The sequence below is a fragment of the Sphaerodactylus townsendi genome, linkage group LG10 (assembly GCF_021028975.2).
Source record: "Sphaerodactylus townsendi isolate TG3544 linkage group LG10, MPM_Stown_v2.3, whole genome shotgun sequence".
In the NCBI taxonomy this organism is placed as follows: Eukaryota; Metazoa; Chordata; class Lepidosauria; order Squamata; family Sphaerodactylidae; genus Sphaerodactylus; species Sphaerodactylus townsendi.
Window position 1 is genome coordinate 84148434 of NC_059434.1, and position 16756 is coordinate 84165189.

At 47.8% G+C, this 16756-nt stretch overlaps 1 protein-coding gene across 1 annotated transcript in view; it reads right to left on the reverse strand.

Annotated features, from left to right (window-relative positions):
- The window catches only part of PTPRA (protein tyrosine phosphatase receptor type A), a 169928-nt gene that overhangs the window by 32387 nt on the left and 120785 nt on the right, over positions 1–16756 (reverse strand). Inside the window, 5 exon segments of the mRNA XM_048508910.1 lie at positions 1353–1437; positions 11552–11572; positions 12678–12698; positions 13386–13748; positions 16669–16747. Coding sequence (XP_048364867.1) covers positions 1353–1437; positions 11552–11572; positions 12678–12698; positions 13386–13748; positions 16669–16741 — 563 coding nt within the window. The 5' untranslated portion in view covers positions 16742–16747.

Below are 16756 nucleotides of genomic sequence, written 5' to 3' on the forward strand. Positions count from 1 at the left end.
AAAATCACTCAGTTGAGGCTACAGAAATAAGCCAAGGCAGAAGGCATCCCACACTTAATTCAGGGGAGGGAAAACAGCATCTCCATTTTGTAGTTGATGAAACTGAGAGGTTACAATACAAAATCATCATAATCGGTTGTAAAAATTCCAAAGTGTCTGAATGTGTGTGTGTGTGTCCTCAACTAGCAATGGAGGACAAAAATCACTGCACATATCCAGAAATGCTGGAAATATATTATTTTCTGCTTGTGTGCGTGGTGGAAAACAGTTGACTTTTGACTACTGAGGAAGGCCTTTGAGGTAGAATGTGTGTGTGAACTAGAACCAGGGGGCATCCATTGAAAATGCTGGGGGGAAGAATTAGGACTAATAAAAGGAAACACTTCTTCACACGACGTGTGATTGGTGTTTGGAAGATGCTGCCACAGGAGGTGGTGATGGCCACTAACCTGGATAGCTTTAAAAAGGGCTTGGACAGATTTATGGAGGAGAAGTCGATTTATGGCTACCAATCTTGATCCTCCTTGATCTGAGATTGCAAATGCCTTAGCAGACCAGGTGCTCAGGAGCAGCAGCAGCAGAAGGCCCTTGCTTTCACATCCTGCACGTGAGCTCCCAAAGGCACCTGGTGGGCCACTGCGAGTAGCAGAGAGCTGGACTAGATGGACTCTGGTCTGATCCAGCAGGCTAGTTCTTATGTTCTTAGAAACAAGTATGGTTGTTGTCGAAGGCTTTCACGGCTGGAATCACTGGGGTGCTGTGTGGTTTCCGGGCTGTATGGCCATGTTCTAGCAGCATTCTCTCCTGACGTTTCGCCTGCATCTGTGGCTGGCATCTTCAGAGGATCTGAAGTGCTGGCATCTTCAGAGGATCTGAAGATGCCAGCCACAGATGCAGGCGAAACGTCAGGAGAGAATGCTGCTAGAACATGGCCATATAGCCTGGAAACCACACAGCACCCAAGGATGGTTGTATTTGGTCACCTGATATGGACATCAACTATGTCTGCTGTATTGATCCAGCTTTTGGGAAGTTAGCACTTCATATTCCAGACCTGTTTTTAATTTGCCTATTTGGGTACGTCTTACAATTTGGGTACGTCTTACTATTTGGGTACGTCTTACAATAAATGTTTTGTTCGATTTTAATTTTGTAATTTAACCTTTGTGAACAGCGCACACCGAGTCAGGACTGAGTCTGTTTCCTTTTCCTTGTTGTATATTAACTGCACTTCAGTAGAGACTGAAGTCTGACGATACATGCCCAAACGCGCATACGCGCATACAGTCACCCACCCACGCCATCCAATACCCAGCAAAGGAAGTCCAAGAGGTTCATCAAACGCTGCTTACCTTAACATGTACAGGACAATAATAATAAATACAATGACTAGCAAGGAGGATAAGGCCACCATTACAGCTATGATCGGCGTCTCGTCTGAGGAGAGAAAGACAGGAGAAAAAACTGAGTTTCCTGAGTGTTTCAGAAACAGCGAGAGGAACGTTGTGACATTCGGCGTCTTCTGCGGTGAGTTCCAACGCTGAGCATTATTTACTGCAGGTGGACTGCAGCCCACAAGGTGAAAAGCAGAGTTCTAAAGGATTTGCCCCCCCTGCCCTGTCTGAAGTTGGAGGTACGAAAGGAAGAATTATTATTGGAGTTGTTGTTGTTGTTGGGGCGTCTGCGGAAGGAGGTAGTGTTGGACCAACGTCTGCCGTCCCTGGGAGCACGTGCTAATGTGCGCTGTGACCTGAAAGTGGTGTAGGGTCTGAAGGAGGAGGTTTGGTCTGATCTAACATACCTGGGCATGGTTTTCTTGTTTCCTTTTGACTCCACCAGAACTGCATCTAACTCCTTTCCAAACAGGCGCGACCCATGGTAGTCGTAAGCTGCGACCACTTGCTTAGAATGGAAGTCGGCCTGCCAGGCCTTAAGCCATGCCTGTCTCCTAACCAAAACTCCCAGGCCAATCAGGATGCCCTCGTCGCCGTCCAGGAGAAGGCCCCTTCAGGGTAAGTCTACCAATGGACCGTTCTACAGGCTGGGTAAAGAAATTGTGAGGGTAGTTCCGATCATGGTGCCTGAGTGAACAGATGTGTGCGGAAAGCTCCGTTCTCCGGTGCACTAGATAAGCCTCCACAGCTCAGGCGGCAGAGCAGAGAACCAAACCCAGTTCCTCCAGATTAGAGTGCCCCTGCTATTAACCACTACACCAGGGGTAGGGAACCTGCGGCTCTCCAGATGTTCAGGAACTACAATTCCCATCAGTCCCTACCAGCATGGCCAATTGGCCATGCTGACAGGGGCTGATGGGAATTGTAGTTCCTGAACATCTGGAGAGCCGCAGGTTCCCTACCCCTGCACTACACCATGCTGGCTCTCTAGAGAGGCGAAGGCCCTCCTCCTGCCTTTCAGCCCTGGCATTCAAAGATATGCTGCCTTTGTAGATGGAGGCTCCCTTTAGTTACCATGGCTAGCAACCACTGATGGACCCCTTCTCTGTGTATTTGTGTCAGCCCTTTTTAAAGCCCTCCATGCTTGCAGCTGCCATTATCTCCGCTGGAACATCCCAAAAAGTTATCCACTTTACACAGTCAAAAATAATAATTAAGTAAGTAACGCCCCGTCTGTGTGTGAAGTGCTGCGAAACTGCTTCCGACTCAGGACAACCCTATGAATGGACGTCCTCCCAAATATCCTCGTGTTAACAGCCTTGCTCAAATCTAGCCATGACTTCCTTTATACAGGCACAGGTGTCAAACTCGCAGCCCTCCAGATGTCATGGACTACAGTTCCCATCATCTCCTGCCAGCATCATGCTGGCAGGGGATGATGGGGACTGTTGTCCATGACATCTAGAGGGCCGCGAGTTTGACACCTGTGCTTTATAGCATCAGTGTATCGCATGTTGGGTTTCCCTCTTTTTCTCCTGCTTTCTACTTTTCCTGGTACGATTGTCTTTTCCGGTGATAAGCCTTCGGATAACGTGACCAAAATAAAGCAGTCTCGGTTTAGCCGTTTTAGTTTCCAGGGAGAGTTCGGGCTTGAACTACAACCAAGAAGAAAAGTTGAACAGCTTAAAAACATTTTTTTTTTTAAACAGACCCATATGGTATTTTTGTCCCAGGGAAGGGCAAGAAAAGGATCCGGTTTAGTCTCTGATGCATTCCAACGAGACACTGGAACCGAACTCTCTGCAGATTTATCTCTCCAGAGGATTTTTTTTTCTTTTTACAAGGAATTTATATTCCTGGCAAGCCAACGTTACACAGCGAAGCTCTACAATGGAATGTTGTTCGGTGCAGACTTCCAGGGGCTCTGCAGCCATGTTTTTCCTACGCAATCTTTAAAAAAAGAAAGAAAGAAAAAGGGGAAAAAAGCAAGCTATACGCTATTTCTTTGCAAACTCGCAGCAGACAGCGTTAGCGCATACAGAGCACGTAGCCCACCCTCTGAAAGATGCAACAGGTTTACAAATGAGCTGCAGGCTGTCTGCTCGCGCCCTTGAGAGGTGCCGCCTTCCTACCGTGTAACTAGCAACCTCTGTATTAGAGAGAGGAGAGAGAGCGAGGTGTGTGTGTGTGTGTAGGGAGGTGTGAGAAGGAGGAAGAGGAAATGAAGAAGGAATGGCAAAGAGAGCGGCTTGGAGCTCAACGATCTGCTTCCTGCCTGCGGTTAACGGCTGCAGATGGGGGGAAAAAACCCTTTAACTCCTTTACGTGGATGCACGATAAAGGGAAGGTGAAAAGACCTGCCGTCACATCCCTTGGCCAGGATTCTGTGGAAGCCTCAATCTTATCTACGGCCTCACTCATCTACCGTCAACCAACGGATGCATTTGCTGCGAACTTGGTTCAGGAAGCAGCTAGCCCAGAGATGGTTTACAGGTGTGAAGCAATACCGGCTACCAAATGCCCGTGGGGCTCATGTGGACTGCATGCTGACAGTCAGCATGGCACAGCAGAGAACGATACATGAAGCCATTGGGGTATCTTCTGGGGAGGAAGGTGGGTTATAAATGGGACTATTCCCCTGCTTGGAAATTCACTTTTTCAATAATCTTCAACTTCCATATATAAAGCAATTCTATTAGGTGCCGTGGGATGATCCATGAACAATGTCATAGGACTAAAATCAACAGAGTTAGAAAACAATGCAAATGGCAATCTGTCTAAAGCAAGGGCAGCTAGAATCATAAAGTCGGAAGAGACCCCAAGGGCCATCAAGTCCAGCCCCCTGCCATGCAGGAACACACAATCAAAGTACTCCTGACAGATGGCCATCCAGCCTCTCTTTAAAAACCTCCAGACTCCACCACATTCTGAGGTTGTGCAATCCACCGTTGAACAGACTTTACTGTCAGGAAGTTTTTCCTGATGTTTGGGTGGAATCTCTTTTCCTTCACCTTGAACCCATGACTCCTGGTCTCAGTCTCTGGAGCAGCAGGAAACAAGCTTGCTCCCCCACCAACATGACATCCCTTCAAATATCCCTTCCAATATCCAATAGCTATCATGTCACCTCCTAACCTTCTCTTCACCCAACCAAACAATGCAGAAACTGGTCTGGGCAATAATTAAGTATCATCAGGGCAATAATTAAGTACCATCACAACAGACTTAAGGCAACCCTGTAAGGCATAGGTGTCAAACTCGCGGCCCTCCAGAAGTTATGGACTACAGTTCCCATCATCCCCTGCCAGTATGATGCTGGCAGGGGATGATGGGAACTGTAGTCCATAACATCTGGAGGGCCATGAATTTGACACCTGTGCTGTAGGGTTTTCAAGGCAAGAGACAAACAGAGGTGGTTTGCCATTGCCTGCCTCTGCACAGCAAGCCGGAACATCCTTGGTGGTCTCCCACCCGAGTCCCCACCAGGACTGACCCGCCCAAGAACCCACCAGGACTATGCTTCCCACGTCTGATAAAATCGGGCTAGTCTGGGCCACCCAGGTGAGGGTACAGAAAGTGTTCACCTTGATAAACACCCACTCTAGTGGTCTTCCAAAATTAACCCTTTGAAAAAGAGAGATTTTTCACTGGCCCTCTCAAAAGGAATCATAGACGGGGAGGGGGGGCTTTACTACACTGCAATGGGGAGGGGGTTTCACTATGTACTACATTGTATGGCGTTTCTTTCAGAACTTCTCCTTTGAGTGGAAACGCAGCATGCTTATGAAATAAATAAAACAGGCTGTGGAGAGTCTTCTGTTTGTGAGTCAAGCGTCTGAGGATGAATCACAGAGTCTGCCCATGCCTGAAAGGACACAGAGCTGCCTTCCACTGAAGGCCCACCAAGGTCAGTTCTGTCTACTCGGACTGGCAGAAACACCCCCCCCCCCAGGGTCTCGAGCAGGCGGTCCTTCACATCACCAACTACCTGGTCCTTTTAGCTGAGGGTGTCGGGTATTGAACCCGGGACCTTCTGCATGCCAAAAGGATGCTCCACAGCTGAATCACAGCCTAGCGTGCAATGCACAGACCTGAGCGCACGAGACGCAATGCCGGCCAGTGCTGCTCAGGAACTCCAAGCAGACCTAGACACAGATGGCAAAAAACAAGGTATCTCTTTTTCTCCAGAGGGGCAGGCAAGAAGCAGGGAAGAATATCTATGCTTTGTATAGACAATGGAACATATGTTTTTCCAGTGTCAGCATTGCAAAAATGTACCTATTAGATTTATTTCACCGCTACTATATAGATTTCCCGGTTGCCCAGGACAATTGTACATTTCCTTGCTGTTTATAGATAACTAATCCTGACATACCCTGTTTCCCCCAATATAAGACATCCCCGAAAAATAAGACATAGAAGAGGTTTTGCTGAAGTGCGAAATATAAGGCATCCCCCGAAAGTAAGACATAGCAAAGTTTTTGTTTGGAAGCATGCCCGACGAACAGAACACAGAAAAATAAGACATCTCCTGAAAATAAGACATAGCGCATCTTTGGGAGCAAAAATTAATATAAGACACTGTCTTATTTTCGGGGAAACATGGTAGCATACAAGGCTGCCAGGTTCTGGGGCAGCAGCTATTGAGATATGTCTCAGGACTGTCTGTGTCACAAAGCAGGATTAACGATCTGATAGTCATAGCTTTTTATTTACCAGTTTTATTGCTCCCCTACGCCCATGTCTATCCCCCTTTTAAATAGTTATTATAGTCCTTTTAATAATGTTTTAAAAGCTTTTGTTCCTGGTTAATATTTACGGTTTTAACCTATCGTTTCATGTTTCCATATTTTTATGTTTCCAATTTCTTATTACCAGTAGGTTTTTAAAAAAGATATATATGTATAATTTTAAATCATTTCATCTTTTAGTCATATTTTATGTATCTTACGCTGGTCTACGATGATCTATGAGTGTAATAAAGAACAACTTATTTGATTGTGTAGACAGGAAACAGGACAGACGTATCACAGCAACCACTTACAGCCTACAAACAAGTCCATAAACATTACTAGCCATCAACTGTTTTGCTAGCCTGCTTGCCCAGACACATATTAACCCTTTGTGTATTTTAGAAGAGTCATTTTTTAAAAAAAGATTCCCTATTTGGATATCTAGAGATTATTATCAACAGGAACCGGCAGGCCAAGATTGGGCCCAAACTCTTTTCCCCTCTCGCCTTGGAAATGTGTATCGAGACTGAAAATAACACTTGGATCTTCTGACCCAGAGGCATAACATTCAAATCAAGTACCGGATCATAGTCAAAGTGTGGGTACTAACCTTTAAGGCTGTGAGCGGTCTTGAACCTGCGTACCTGCGGGACCTCCTCTCCCCGTATTGCCCCGTAAGGTCCCTCTGCTTGTCGGAGGGAAACCTGCTGGAGGCCCCTGGCCCAAAAGATATCCAGCGGGCTTCTACAAGGGCCAGCACTTTTACAGCCCTGGCCCCTACCCGGCGGAATAAGCTCCTGAGTGAGATCAGGGCCCTGCAGGACTTACACAGTTTCCGTGGGCCCTGTAAGACGGAGCTTTTCCGCCAGGCATTTCCATCTAACCAGCCAGCTCGACCTGTTATTATCATGAGCCTCCCGTGGGTACGGAAGGGGGGAGGGTTTTCGCTATCTGCGGTTGGTTTTTATGATTGAAATTGGTGTTATTGCTGTCTTATGGTTTGCTGCCCTGAGTCCTGTCAGGGAGGGCGGGATATAGATGGAAAATAAAAATAAACAAACAAACGAACAAACAAACAAACCACAAGATGTTACGGCCCCGTTGTGTGACACGTTGGTCAGGCCGCACCTGGAATATTGTGTGAAGTTCTGGAGTCCTCGCTTCAAAAAGGATGAGGACAGAACAGAGTGGGGGCAGAGGAGAAAGGTGAGGATGATCAAGGGCCTGGAGAACGAAGTTGGGGTTCGGGAATGTTCAGTCTGGAGAAGAGGAGGTTCAATTGCTTTCTTTAAGTATCTGAAAGGCTGCCACTTAGAGGAGCGCAGGGAGCTGTTCCTGTTGGGAGCAGAGGATGGGACTTGCTAGAATGGGGATACATTATGGGGAGAAAGGTTCCGACTGGGTGTTATGAAAAAAATGACAGGAAGTGTGGTGCAGCAATGGGATCAGCTGCTTTGGGAGGTGGTGAGTTCCACCTCACTGGCTGTCTTTAAGCTGCAGCGGGACAAGCACTGGTCCAGGATGCTAGTCTAGGCTGATCCTGCCTTGAGCAGGGGGTTGGACTGGATGGCCTCTATGGCTCCTTCCAACTCCATGATTCTAACTTCCTCCAGTGCAAAACCCTGCCACCAGCTTTATTACAGGATCTCAAGGAATGCGTCTCACACAGCTTCCTTGTAATCTGTGTCTGGGAGTCATAAAAACCTGGCTTGTTTGTTTTTCTATTCAGAGCTGGGAGGTTGGGGGAGGGGGGGGGGAGATTCTCCTGGCCCCCTCCACTTCCGCCCGAAGCAGACTTGAGAATCACCACTTGGCCAACTGAGATAGGTTTGCTGCTTCCTCTGCAGAGTTACTTGGCTGCCGACCACACTGCTTGGGTGGAGTGTGGGAACAGGGGAACACGCTGCCAGGTGTGTTCCATTTGGATATTTTGGTTGAAAGGCCGCACTGACATTAGCAGTCAGCACGGGCTGGGGAAGGCCAAAACCAACAGCCGCTTGTCAGCGCAAGCAGGTCCGTTTCAGAACAGAGGGCAGTAAGTTTCCCTGTCATTTTTACTGGCTCCGTCCTTCGTATGTGCATGAGTGTACCCCTGCAAATTCTGTAACTTCTTGTCAGAAATTTCAGCTAAAGGGGACTGATGAACAAGCAGAAAATTATGCATAAGAAGACCTTATGCATGAACAATGAAAGCCCGCACAAGTAAACGGGATCGTATTGCAATGAAACGATTCAGAAAATCGTACTGGTAAAGGGATCTGTGGACTCGACTGATGGATTGCTACCGATTACTGTAAGTACGCCCAGACTAGACAGTTCCTCCACTACTTATCACGTTTAGAAGATCATCCCTTGTTCCTGCAATGTTTAACATTTCTGTTTGTTTTCAGATTTCTGTAGCCCCAAAACTGCTCGCTACATGTCTCATCCTGTTGACTTACTTGGCTTACACTATGTAATCCTCCTTAAGTCTCAAGTGAGAAAAGGGGGACTATAAATAATAAAATAACAGTAACAGCAGCAAGAAACGTACTTAAGCTGCTGCTGCAAATTCTAGATGGAGGCACAGCTTGCAGACATATCTTGAAATGTGGGAGAGGCCAAGATCCCCAGAACTATAAAACTCTCTTCTGTCCCCCAATATGCACCCCCAGCATCCCTGAGATGGAAGAAGAAGAGTTTGGATTTATATCCCCCCTTTCTCTCCTGCAGGAGACTCAAAGGGGCTGACAATCTCCTTGCCCTTCCCCCCTCACAACAAACACCCTGTGAGGTGGGTGGGGCTGAGAGAGCTCCGAGAAGCTGTGACTAGCCCAAGGTCACCCAGCTGGCGTGTGTGGGAGTGCCCAGGCTAATCTGAACTCCCCAGATAAGCCTCCACAGCTCAAGCGGTAGAGCTGGGAATCAAACCCGGTTCCTCCAGATTAGATACACGAGCTCTTAACCTCCTACGCCACTGCTGCTCCTTGGACCCTGGCCATGCACACACAAGGGTTGTGTTTTCTCGCAACAGGATGTGGGAATCATAGAGCCAACTAGCTGCCCAGTTCTTCAGCAAACTGACTGGCATGTCACCATTTTCCTTGTCCAAGCCGTCCTGAATAGCAAACGCCACCCTTGCACAGGAACACATTCTTGGACTATGTGTCAAGCACGATCTAGCAAGAAGACCTCTGCATAACCCCAGCGAAATGCGGCAGCTTCCGTTCTTTTCACTGGGGCCTGTCGGGAGAGCTTATGCGAGTCTACGCGTCCGCCCAATTCCTTTAAACATTAGAACATAAGGAGAGCCCCGCTGTGTCAGACCAACGGGGTCATCGAGTTCAGCATTCTGTTTCACGTGGTGGCCAACCAGTTGTCCTGGCTGGTAACCAACAGTATGTTCTATTAGAAATAACTACCGCACCCCGCGGACAAAATATAAAATTAGTACATATATTCAAAAATATATGCACCTTTAAGTCAATTCATGGGGATCATAGCAGAACATCATGGACAACATAAAAAGCCAAAAATTAGTACATAAAACATCTTCTTGCATCTAAAAATAAAAGGTCGTTCTGAGGTTGCACTGCATGTGGTAAAATCGCACTTGACAACAGATCAAATGGATTACACGATACAACAGCAAAGTGATAAGCAATTTCAATCATGCAAGAAAAGACAGTTAGGCTGGAGACAGGGATCTTACTGAATCCATTCTGATGAAGAGCAAGCAAGGAAGGGGGGCTGCATAGCAGGAGCTCTTTAGTGAATTGTTAAAAAAGGCTTTGAAGAATAACGTACTTGCTGATGTTTCTAACTACGCAAATATGTCAGAACTTGACCAGAGTTGATACACGTACCAGTCCACCTCTTTATGTACAGAGAAGGGCAGCTAGGATGATTGAGGGACTGGAACACCTTCCTTATGAGGAGAGGCTGCAGCGTTTGGGACTCTTTAGTTTGGAGAGGAGACAGCTGAGGGGGGATATGATTGAAGTCTATAAAATTATGCATGGGGTAGAAAATGTTGATAGAGAGAAATTTTTCTCTCTTTCTCACAATACTAGAACCAGGGGGCATTCATTGAAAATGCTGGGGGGAAGAATTAGGACTAATAAAAGGAAACACTTCTTCACGCAACGTGTGATTAGTGTTTGGAATATGCTGCCACAGGAGGTGGTGATGGCCACTCACCTGGATAGCTTTAAAAGGGGCTTGGATAGATTGATGGAGGAGATGTCGATCTATGGCGACCTGTCTTGATCCTCTTTGGATTGCCAAAATGCCTTAGCACCAGTCCAGGGTGCTTTCGGGGCAGCAGCCATGCATGAAGGCCATTGCTTTCACATCCTGCATGTGAGCTCCCAAAGGCACCTGGTGGGCCACTGCGAGTAGCAGAGTGCTGGACTAGATGGACTCTGGTCTGATCCAGCTGGCTTGTTCTTATGTTCTTATGTCCTTACTAGTGTTTGGCTTTCTCTGTTATACATGATACTTTACGATAAGACTTCAGAATTGCCTTAAAGGAACTGGTTCCTATTTTGGAATATATTTACTAATTGTACATGGAGTGCAGGATTTATTTCTAATAGAATGTACTTTGTGGTAGCATAGTTTTACAGGTTTGCTGGTTTCGTTTCTTGGTACTGGAATCCCCCCTTTTTGGGGTGTATGGCTAACAAACAGGGCATACATACTATGACCTTGCTTCCTCGCACTGTTTACTGTCTCTGTATACAGACCTCTGGAACAAAGTACTATACGTTGATGTCTGAAATGCTGGGTTGCCAACGATGGGTTGGGAAATTCCTAGAGATATGGGGTGGAGACTGAGAAGGGAGGGGCATAATGGCATGCAGTCAACCCTCAGAAGCAGACAGCTCAGCTGTAATTCCAAGAACCCTCCAGGCACCGTCTGGAGGTTGACAACTCTATTAAGTTGTGGGTCCTGATCTAAAATCAAGCTCATTGTTTTGCTGGGTCAGTCATTTGCTCAGCCTAACCTACCCCAAGAGTTACTGCAAGGACAAAAATGAAGCAAACCCCACCAAAACTAACATAGGTCCCTTCCGCACATGCAGAATAATGACACTTTCAGTCCACTTTCACAACTGTTTGCAAGTGGGTTTTGCTATTCCGCACAGTAAAATCCAGCTGCAAAGTGCACTGAAAGTGGATCGAAAGTTCATTATTCTGCGTGTGCGGAAGGGGCCATAGCTCCACGGCCCTTTGCTTCTCGAGCATGGGGTGGGTCATTGACACCATCAACTAATAAGCAAACAAACCAGCCCTGAAAACAGGGCACTATAAGAAGTCTCAAGAAACTGCTATTTTTATATTTTAACAAAAATTATAAATAGTGAAAAGTTCACAACTTTTTTTAAAAAAAACCTCAACCAGGATATACTCTGAATGTGCAAAAGAAAGTCAGTGCCTTACCTCGCCTTCCCTCAGAATCACCTGTAAAAATAACAAAAAATTCATCAGAGCTGGACTGGCAGAGAAAAAAGAACATAAGAACATAAGAACTAGCCTGCTGGATCAGACCAGAGTCCATCTAGTCCAGCACTCTGCTACTTACAGTGGCCCACCAGGTGCCTTTGGGAGCTCACATGCAGGATGTGAAAGCAATGGCCTTCTGCTGCTGCTACTGCTGCTCCTGAGCACCTGGTCTGCTAAGGCATTTGCAATCTGAGATCAAGGAGGATCAAGATTGGTAGCCATAGATCGACTTCTCCTCCATCAATCTGTCCAAGCCCCTTTTAAAGCTATCCAGGTGAGTGGCCATCACCACCTCCTGTGGCAGCATATTCCAAACACCAATCACACGTTGCGTGAAGAAGTGTTTCCTTTTATTAGTCCTAATTCTTCCCCCCAGCATTTTCAATGGATGCCCCCTGGTTTTAGTATTGTGAGAAAGAGAGAAGAATTTCTCTCTGTCAACATTTTCTACCCCAGGCATAATTTTATATTCAATCATATCCCCGCTCAGACATCTCCTCTCCAAACTAAAGAGTCCCAAACGCTGCAGCCTCTCCTCATAAGGAAGGTGCTCCAATCCTTCAATCATCCTCGTTGTCCTTCTCTGCACTTTTTCTATTTCTAAGAAACAGCCCTCCTCCCTTGGAAGGCAAAACAAATCCCTGCTCTCTTCAGCATAGATCTACCAGGGTTTAGGAAAGTGTGCGGTGTGGACAACTGTCCAGGAGACCACCAGACCTGTGAGTTCATGCAGCCACAAAAGGCTAGCCATTCCTTTCCAGTCACCTAAACCAAAGTCACTCTGTGTGGATTTGCTGGAGTGGATTTAGCGGACCTTTCACTTACAAGAACTCTGACACCCACTCAGAGACCATGAGATCTGACTCCTCCTCTTGCTCCAGATCTCCAGGCCTCAAACTGTGAAGGACACAAAGGATTTCTGGGTTTCCTCGACATGTGACATCTTCACGGAGGCTTCAAAACCTTTAATCTGGTCTCTGGAAGGTTCACGTTGACAAAGCACAGAATCCCCAGCTAAAGGGAACAGGACAGAACGAGAGAAAAGGCAAAGCAAGAGGCTTACCTGTGCCCTTCGTTATTCCACCTGAAAGTTAAAAAACATGGAGAAAGCATCAGCAAATCACCTTGACAGACTGCATCCCAATTCTCTTGTAGCCCCCCCCCCCCCTCCAATTAAAACACACATCATTTTGCTTTATTGTCCTTTGATAGGTGATGGTTACTTCCTTGGTGCTACTCGGAATGAAAGCCTCCCTTAACATGGCATAGTCTCACATGAAGAAGAAGAGGAGGAGAAGGAGGAGGAGAAGGAGGAGAAGAAGGAGGAGAAGAAGAAGGAGGAGGAGAAGAGCAGGAGGAGGAGCAGGAGAAGAAGCAGATGAGGGGGAGGGGGAGGAGAAGCAGGAGCAGGAGAAGAAGAAGAGGAGGAGGAGGAGGAGAGGAGGAGAAGAAGAGTAGTAGTAGTTTATATCCCACCTTTCTCTCCTGTAAGGAGACTCAAAGTGGCCTACCCTTCCTCTCCCCACAACAGACACCTTGTGGGGTTGGTGGGGCTAAGAGAGTTCTGAGAGAACTGTGACTAGCCCAAGGTAACCTAGCAGGAATGTAGGAGTGCGGAAACACATCTGGTTCACCAGATAAGCCTCTGCCATTCAAGTGGAGGAGCTGGGAATCAAACCCAGGTCCCCAGATTAGAGCGCACCTGCTCTTAACCACCACACCACGTAACTTGCGCTGGACTAAACAAAACAGAAGCAAAGCTCTTTTATACCCGAGGTGTCGAAGGCTTTCGAAGTCGTTAGCACTTCTGTGATGTTGGTCTCCATAGGCACTGTGTCTGTGCTCGTCGTAATCCCATAGGAACTTGAAGAGGTGATGTTTGGCGGAAGGGAGGTAGTCCCAGACGTGGGCACAGGAAGCCTCGTGGTTGTAGCTTCTGTTCCTGATGTGCTGAGGGTCGTGGTAGGCGAGGGTTCTGTGGCTGCGGGGGTCGTGTGGCCTGACGCCACGAGAGGAGCAAGTGTTGGAGAAGTCACGTTCCTGCTGGGGAGAGTCATGGCCTTCCTGGAACCCGGCTGCGTCTTGGTGGTTCCCGGGGCGCTCGTGGACGTGGGAGGACCTGCCGAGGGTGGCACTGGAAAGAACAGTGGGAAAAGGGAATTGCCATTAAAACATGCCTGTTATCCAAGGGAGCTACAATTTCTCCGTGAAAATGGCTGCTGACCGCAGAACGCTTTTAAAGAATGGAAGCAGAGAGCACATGAAAAACTAACACGTACCTACGAGCAAATTTTACAAAAGGAACGGGTAAACCAGGCATCCTCAAACTTTTTGAGCCTGCAAACATTTTTTGGAATTCTAACATAGGGTGGTGGGTACAACCACAAAAATGGTTGCCACAGGAGGTGGAGCTAACTGCACAGACTACACAAAACCAATACTGGTGGCAGCTACCATGGAAGCAACGTTATTTTAATCTGTGCAGTGGCCAGAGGAGGAGAAGGAGGAGGAGGAGTTTGGATTTATATCCCCCCTTTCTCTCCTGTAAGGAGACTCAAAGGGGCTTACAATCTCCTTGCCCTTCCTCCCTGTGAGGTGGGTGGGGCTGAGAGCATAAGTATAAGCATTTTATTGTCATTGTGCACACGCAACGAAATTTACAGCAGTATTCCTCGATGCACACAATTTCAGACTCATACCCCATCCTCACTTTCCCCTTCCTCCACCCATCCCTACACAGCCCCAAACACATCAACACGAAGCCGCGGAGTTTAGCATAGCCACAGCTCTAGAGTAGAAGCTGTCTCTAAGCCTCTTTGTCCTAGTTTTGATAGTCCTGTATCGTCTGCCGGATGGTAATAGATCAAAAAGAGAGTGTGCTGGATGAGACGGGTCTCTCAGAATATTTTGGGCTTTTTTAAGGCTTCGGGAATTATATGGTTCTTTCAAGGAGGGGAGAGGGCAGCCGATAATCCTCTGTGCAGTAGTGATCACGCTTTGGAACGCCTTCCTATCTGCCACTGTGCAACTGGAGAACCATACACAGATGCAGAGAGCTCGGAAGAACTGTGACTAGCCCAAGGTCACCCAGCTGGCGTGTGTTGGAGTCCACAGGCTAATCTAGTTCCCCAGATAAGCCTCCACAGCTCAAGTGGCAGAGCGGGGAATTAAACCCGGTTCTCCAGATTAGAGTGCACCTGCTCTTAACCACTACTCTACGCTACCATTGCCTTGTTCTGCATAGCTACCCAGGTCTCCCTGTCCAAGTACGAACTGTACCTGACTCTGCTTAGTTTTTAAGTTCTCACAAACTCAGGCTACGCTGGGCTGTTTAAGCAGTTATCATTAAATCAACGGAAAGCTAATCTAGATCCATGATTCAGCTGAGGCTTCCTGCTGACAGATTTAAACCACTGACTTCATAATCAAATCCACCCTAACGTGAAGAATGCGCATGTATGCGCATATTTATGCTTTCTGCTCTTCAGCTGCAATGCCCCAGGGCAGGCAGTTATGGTAGACACAATAAAAAAACACAAACCCTTACAAGGCATATGGAATATTAGGGTTCCTTCACACATTGTTTAGGCGTAGACTGAAGATCTAAGGGACAAATGCAACACGGGGGCTCCTGCACGCACAGTCTTCAGTGGGCCAAGACTGTAGGTCTCCAGCAAGTATATATTGCAGTGCCAACCAGCAGCGTAGCTAGGGACAATGGAGCCCATGGCAGATTCTGAGTTTTCTGCCCCCCCCCCCCACCATGGGCCCCCACACAGCCCTCCCATGCCCAGCCCCCCTGCACCCCACTTACCTTAGCCAGTGGCAGGGTTTGGTGGGAGCACGCACAGCGGCCTCCACCAGGCCTAGCGGGGCAGGACGAGGGGGGAAGGAGGAGGGGTGTGGGGGGGGCAATTTTCCACCCCCCACGTGACCCCTACGGCATCCGCCTGGGTGCCTGCCCCACCATTGCCCAGTGGTAGTTACGCCAATGGTGCCAGCCATCAGCCAGGGTCGTGGGCTTAACAACATGTCATTTGTATCCTGCTTTTTCAAAAGTAATCAGTTTTAAAATTTGGGGACTGGGAGCTTGCTGCTGGAAGGCATGTTCTTCAAAGATGTAAACTGCTCCCTCCCTTTTATGGCTGAACAGGTAAAGATGCCTGTCAGACCATGTGGCCAGCATGGTGTAGTGGTTAAGAGCGGTCGATCCCAATCTGGAGAACCAGGGTTGATTCCCCACTCCTCCAAGTAAGCAGCAGAGTCTTATCTGGTAGATTTGTTTTCCTGTTCCTCCACATGAAGCCTGCTGGGTGACCTTGGGCCAGTCACAGTTCTCTATATCCCCCCTTTCTCTCCTGTGGGAGACTCAAAGGGGCTTACAATCTCCTTGCCCTCCCCCCCCTCACAACAAACACCCTGTGAGGTGGGTGGGGCTGAGAGAGCTCCGAGAAGCTGTGACTAGCCCAAGGTCACCCAGCTGGCGTGTGTGGGAGTGCACAGGCTAATCTGAATTCCCCAGATAAGCCTCCACAGCTCAGGTGGCAGAGCTGGGAATCAAACTCGGTTCCTCCAGATTAGATACACGAGCTCTTAACTTCCTACACCACTGCTGCTCAGGAGAGAACGGTGAGGCATAAAACCAAACGCTCCTCCTTCTACTTTGACAGATAGATTCATGATGAAAAATTGTACTGAGGAATGCTCCTCCTCCAACCCTAACCGTAAAAATTCCCCTGTATGGGTTCCCATCACACATCTACTTAAGGAGATGAGCTGTGACCCACAGACACCCATATCGAAAGAGATGTTAGTCTTAAAGGTGGCACGAGATCTTTTCTTTTAGTTCATGTCACCACGGCAAAGAGGGATGAAAACGAAGGACTGGGCCTGGGGCCCGGGGGGTGGGGGGGGATATGGACCACCCACACCTGCACCCAAACCTCTGGCCCCGGTTACAAGATTGGGAGCATCAGGTCTTTGCCTGTTTGCTCCTCCCCCTCTCACCCCCTTGCCCTCTTTCTGAGAGCAGCGGAAAACCAGGCATGCCTTACCTGTGGTTCTGTTGTTGGCTGCTAAGCATGTCAGGAAGGCGCTAAGCAGGACGAGAAGGAAGCATGAATCCATGTTGGCCTGGGAAGA